The 5,991-nt window shown below is 55.1% G+C and overlaps 1 protein-coding gene across 1 annotated transcript in view; it reads left to right on the top strand.

The window, feature by feature from the left end:
- Positions 1 to 1,562: 1,562 nt before the first annotated feature.
- Eef1a2 (eukaryotic translation elongation factor 1 alpha 2) overlaps positions 1,563 to 5,991 on the top strand; it is a 6,226-nt gene continuing 1,797 nt past the window's right edge. The window contains exons 1-4 of the mRNA XM_029484273.1: positions 1,563 to 1,837; positions 3,075 to 3,293; positions 4,733 to 4,912; positions 5,454 to 5,750. Of these exons, the coding sequence (XP_029340133.1) occupies positions 3,150 to 3,293; positions 4,733 to 4,912; positions 5,454 to 5,750 (621 nt within the window). The 5' untranslated portion in view covers positions 1,563 to 1,837; positions 3,075 to 3,149. The remainder of the gene's footprint in view (positions 1,838 to 3,074; positions 3,294 to 4,732; positions 4,913 to 5,453; positions 5,751 to 5,991) is intronic.

Genomic DNA, 5,991 nt, shown 5'->3' with positions numbered 1-5,991 from the left:
GCTCAACACTGTTAACCTCTTAAAAATCTGTTTTCTGCCTATTCCCAGGGTCTCTCATACCAACAAAGGCTTCAGGGATTTGCAGTGGAGGCAAAGTATGTCCTAATGACAGGGAGGTACTTTTGACCTGCCTCCTGTAGGTCAATGTATAGGTGTTTCAGGCAGGACATGACCTCTGGTCATTAGGGGTCAGTCCTCTAGATGGGTAAGCTCCTGGCCTTGGGCCTTGCTGGCTCACTGCTGCCCAGATAGAGGGAGACGACTCCAAAGCTAAGGACTGGTAGCTATTCACAAAGATGCTGGGTTTTGGGCCTCGTTATTGAGCCCACTCTACCTCCTGATTCCGAAACCAGGCCCAGTCATCTCCATGCAAGAAGGAAGGCATTCAGGGAGAGATGAGCTGGACAAGTGGGTGGAGTAAATGCTAATGTCTTGCCAGGCATTTATTTTTAATTCCTGGCTCCCAGTTGACGGTCTCAGCAGTCTTCAAAAGTGCCAGGTCATCTGAGAGCCCTGCTTAGCCTCTGGCTGCCCTCTGCTAGACAGACCCTCATTAGGCTTTACCTTACTCTCTCCTCATACTTGATAGTTGCCCTAATTGGGCACCCATCTCCAGGGGCCCCTAACAGGCGCTGCCTCAGTAAGAGGTGCTGGGCCCTGACCTGGGCCTTCTATGTCTAGATCTACTCTACACCAGGGTAGAAGGAATAAGTATAGGCCTGCTGTCAATCAGCATAAATACTCAAGGAACCTTTGCTTCCTACCTGCAGCCACAAAGACTGGTTGGGTTAGGACAGGTGGCAGTATTGGAAAACGGGAATGTCTGGGTTAAATGACAAGATAGGCACCTCTGAAGAAACCCTTGGTGATACACGGTGGTCACAACCCCCTTAAGGTCTATTTGGGATATCCTAATCTTTCTAGAAATCTCAAGGGCTCCCTGCTTCCTACCAATGGAGCCTGAAGGAGAGTGGGGATCTGAACCCTGTTTGGATGTTCTTGGTGACCTTAGGTAAGACCATCTGAGAATGGGCTTTGTAAATTCCCTACACCTAAGGGAATAGGTAGAAAAAACCTCTTTCCAGGGCTTCATAAGAAGGTTGGGCTGCGGGCTGGACTGGCTGATTGCCTCAAGGGCCTGTCATGTAGGGTCCATGTGAATAAGCACTTGTGCTGGGGGTGGCGGGGATCGTGGAAAACCTCTGGAAAATGAGCTTCATGTTCACCGGGACTCAACCATGATCAGGGCCAGCAATGGATGCCCACATCAGGGCTTGCAGGGATCTTGACCTGGGCTTGGGCTTCTTCTCTCCTAGTCTACTTGCTGGTTCCCTATTGTGTTCCACCTTCCTGGGTACATCTTTATGTTGGATGTACCTTTTTTCCCCCCTGCTCTCCAGCAACCACTGTCTCTGCTACCCCAGTTCTCTCTACTGTTTCTTTCTGCTTCTCTCCATCCCTGCCCCTCCTTTCCTGGCTCTGTTTCCCTGCCCCCACCTCTGCGCGCTGCACCGCCCTTTTGCCTGTTTTTCTCTCCTGGTCTGCGCTCTCGCTCACTGGTTCTCTCCCTCGCTCCGGTGCATCATTGCAGCTGCGTCCTCTCGGATCCTCATTACGCCGGCCCGCGTCCGTGGGTGCGCGGCCCCTGCGTCCGCGCATCTTTCGCATCCCATCTGCCAGCCGCTCGGAGCCCGCCTCCCCCCTCCGGTACCGCATTGCCGTACTGCAGGGGCGCAGTGCATTGCGCCGGCACCGTCAATAGGTGGACCCCCTCCTGGAGAGATAAAACCGCCGGCGCCGGCGCCACCAGTCCCTCTGACTGAGTCCTCGGCTCTGGGTAAGGACGCACATCCCGGTCTGAGACCCTTGCTTAGGGTTTCCAACCAGGGTTCGCTTCTCTGGGAACCCGTCCCGGGGAAGAAGGGAATATGCGGCACCTAGCTGGGCTGCACCCCTGGGCTGGGGGCGGAGGGAGGGTGTCTTTAGACTGGGCATGGTGGGTCCCCGTGGCAGTCGGGTAGTGAGTCCCTTAGGCGATTGTGACAGTGGAGGGGGGCCTTCTCCTGAAACCTGCCATCATGCTGTCACCGTGACCTTGGGGCTTGTCTGGGCTCTGCTGGGCTTGACAGGCTGGTTGGTGAAAGTGCTGGCGCGGTGGTTTGGGGCCCTGGGGATGTCCGTGATTTGTCAGAGTAGGGTGGGGGAGGTGGTGAAATCTGAGGACCCCTATCGCGTCCTATGTGGCTCCCACCCTCGGATGCACCCCCCACCCCAACAGGCCTGAGCTTCACGGTTGACCTCTGAGATGCGCGGGTACTGAGACACAGGACCTGGACTAGATAGTAGGGGAGAGGGTTAGGGCATCTCTGAGGGCACTTGCTGAGCTGGGCCAGGTGGGATTTTTATTTCTCTGGCTAGAACAGGACATTCACCTCTCGGCCCTGATGGCTGCCCCTTGCCTGTGGGGAGGGCCTGAGCTATTCTGGGCCTATGCCTGGGCACCATCCAGCTGTCTCCTCTGCCAGCCTGTGGGCATAGGGAGGAAGATGGCGCCCTTGCCCGAGGAGGGGCTGAGGAGTGCTGGCCTTCTCTTCATGGTGGCAGCAGATGGGGGTAGGGCAGTGTCCCTCCCTGGTGTGTGTGTGTGTGTGTGTGTGTGTGTGTGAAGGGGGGGGTGGCATCGAGGACAGGGAGGACAATGCACCCTAGAGCTGGGCACAGTGACTCATCACAGGGCTCCTGGCTGCTCCAGAGCTTCACTCAGTCTGCTGCTCTGTGATGTCCAGACCTGATTAACCCTTCCCTAAGGAACTTGCCTCCAAATCACCTTTCCAAACACTTACACACTAACGGAGCATTTGGGCTAAGGTATAGGGTAGAGAAACAGGTGGCTTATGAATGAAATGTGGCTGAATGGGGTTAGGTTGGGGGGGGGTGTCATTCTTCCCTATTCTGGCTCAGGAGAGGACTGGGTCAGGGCAAGCTCCCTAACAATACAAGAATGGTGTGGGTACCTCTGCTGGGCTCTCTTTGGGCCCCTTAATCACTTGTTTCCCTCNTCCCTGACTCCACAGAGTTCCTGCCCAGCATATACCCTCATCCCCAAGCCAGAGCCCCCACAGTGCCAGCCCCTCCCTCACCCAGGCAGAATGGGCAAGGAGAAGACACACATCAACATTGTGGTCATTGGCCACGTGGACTCAGGCAAGTCCACCACGACAGGCCACCTCATCTACAAGTGTGGTGGCATCGACAAGCGGACCATCGAGAAGTTTGAGAAGGAGGCAGCAGAGGTGAGCACTGTGGGCCTGGTGCTGCCATTGCTCAGTTTACCTCCTTCAGTGCAGAGGATATGGGTGCCTGGTGATGGGAGGGCTGAACAGAGCAGTCTCCCTCTGAGAACNTTGCTAGATTTGTCTCATACTGAGGGAGGGGGAACTTGTGCCCTCCCCAGGTCCATCCAAAGGCTCTGGACTCGGCCTCAGTGGGCCAGTGCCAGGAGACCCTCAAGCCTTATCCTCTTGTTCCCCAGGGCTGAAGCTGGGCTGGATGTGGTGCTGTCCTCGCTTGTCTGGCAACAGCCAGGGCTCAAGGATGCTATTAATAGCTGATTGATGGGCAGCAGGCTTGCCAGCTCCACTTTCTCCAGATAAGCTGAGAAGGGTTGCTGGTCCAGGATAGTACCTGGAGTGTGTGTGTGGGGTCTTGGTAGCCTGTTCTTGGTTAAGACCTACGAATGAGCAGTGGTTGTAACTGGATTCTCTTCTCTGCCCCTAACCCTGCTCATTCCTAGAAGAGCTGGCTCCTGGATAAGGGCTAAGGCAGATCTGAGGGCATCAACTGTCTATGCAGAGCTCCTGCTCCTGTGTGTATATGGGGCTTTGAGCCACAATTATGTGTGTCTAGGCCTGATGCTTTTACCTTTTAGGGGGTGCGCTGAAGGGAGGAGGTAGGAGGGACCTGAGGGTTTGACGGCCACTTGGATCAGGTCCCAGCGGGGTTTTGTCTGGCTCTGTCTGGGTAGCCCCTCCAAGCTGGGCATCATCCCTGGAATGCAGAAGCAAACATGTCATGTGAGATTCTGGTAGGGAGTGGTGTTCAGCTGAGCATTGATGACCACAAACTGTGGTCCAGGCTGTAGGAGTCTCACCAGGAGTCTCACCCTGGCACAAATTTGCAAAGAGCAGCCAGCCTTGCTCTTGGTGGGGCTGTTCCTACTTCTCCTGTTTTGGTGGAAGTGGGGAGGGGAGACGCCTCAGAGTTATTCATCAGCTGTAGGAAGAGCTGGAACCGGGATTTTCTCAAAACCTTGAACAATTTACTCATTTTTAAAAATTTCCCTTAAAAAAAAATAACTTAGAGAGTTGTTTTGTTTTTAACAGTCCCAAACCTAATGAGATAATTGATCTCTAATTGGGTGTAGAGCCTTAGCCTCAGGTGGCAAGGATAGTTTGGCAACTCCCAGGCCCTCACGCCCTCTGCTGGGGGACTTGTCCACAACCATTGAGGAAGGGAGTGAGGGTGGGGCTGGCTGATCTGGGCGGCCTGGGGTGAGGCAGAGCAGGGTTTGGGGATCAGCACCAGAGAGATGGGACAGAGGTCTTCAGTTCAAGGTGCTTTAAGCCAACTGTCACCTCTCCATGGCTGCTCCCATGGGCCAGAGCAGGCATGGCAGGTGGATGTGACCTCAGAGTCCTGTGTCCTATCCTGAGTTGTGCCCCTACCCTTCCAGATGGGGAAGGGCTCTTTTAAATATGCCTGGGTGCTGGACAAGCTGAAGGCCGAGCGGGAACGTGGCATCACCATCGACATCTCCCTCTGGAAGTTTGAGACCACCAAATACTACATCACCATCATCGATGCTCCAGGACACCGAGACTTCATCAAGAATATGATTACAGGCACATCCCAGGTGTGCATGGAGGGCACCTAGCTCAGTGACGCGGGGCCCAAGAGCTCTCCTCAGGTGTCAGCGTCTCTTGCACTTTCTGCCTCGGCAGACCTCTACCCATGTCATCTCCATGTCCTCTCCATCCTGTTGGGCATAGAGTCCCTCAAGAACTGAGTCAGTGTTTATATCTCAGCTAGACGGGGTGCCTGCAGGGTTACCTCTGCTGGGGCCAGCAGACAGACCAAGGGGGACATGTAGGCATATCCTTCACACACAGATTTTTATAGAAGAGCCCAGAGTAGATACAGTGACATGTGAGTAGAAAGGCAGTCAGTCAGTCACAGGCAGAGAGGACAGAACCAGAGGGTATCAGTGACTCATCCAAGGACCATACCCTGCTGGCAGTGGAGTTGATGGCCAGTCTGGGCCTCCTTGACTCAAGATTCCCCTGTTGCCCTTGAGGTAGATACCCTGAATCTCCATCCCCAGCATAACTGCCCAGGCCCCATTATGTGGGTGGCAGGGCCTGGTGGGGGCTCACTGTGTCTGACCTGTTGGCTAGGCGGACTGCGCAGTGCTGATCGTGGCAGCCGGTGTGGGCGAGTTTGAGGCAGGCATCTCCAAGAACGGGCAAACCCGGGAACACGCACTCCTGGCCTACACTCTGGGTGTGAAGCAGCTCATCGTGGGTGTCAACAAGATGGACTCCACGGAACCAGCCTACAGCGAGAAGCGCTATGATGAGATTGTCAAGGAGGTCAGCGCCTACATCAAGAAGATCGGCTACAACCCAGCCACGGTGCCCTTCGTGCCCATCTCGGGCTGGCATGGTGACAACATGCTGGAGCCTTCACCTAATGTGAGTGGAGATGGTNTGGTGGGGACAGTGCTGGCCTTCCCAAGAGCCCAGGGCTCCAAGGCTCCNGGCCNGGGTGGGTTTCTGTGAGTTCTGNGGTGATGAAGACCCCCTAGTAAGGGACCTGCATTTGGAGTTCTCTGACTCAGCCTCCTTAAGAGGCCAGAAGAGGAAGATAAGGCCCCTTTTCTGGCAAATGATGGTTCCATCAAGCCATCCCTACAGACACTGCCTGTTGGGTCCC

This window comes from Mus caroli, chromosome 2 (genome assembly GCF_900094665.2).
Source record: "Mus caroli chromosome 2, CAROLI_EIJ_v1.1, whole genome shotgun sequence".
Taxonomy (NCBI): Eukaryota; Metazoa; Chordata; class Mammalia; order Rodentia; family Muridae; genus Mus; species Mus caroli.
The sequence above is the reverse complement of the archived record's forward strand: the minus strand, read 5'-3'. Positions and strand labels throughout refer to the sequence as shown.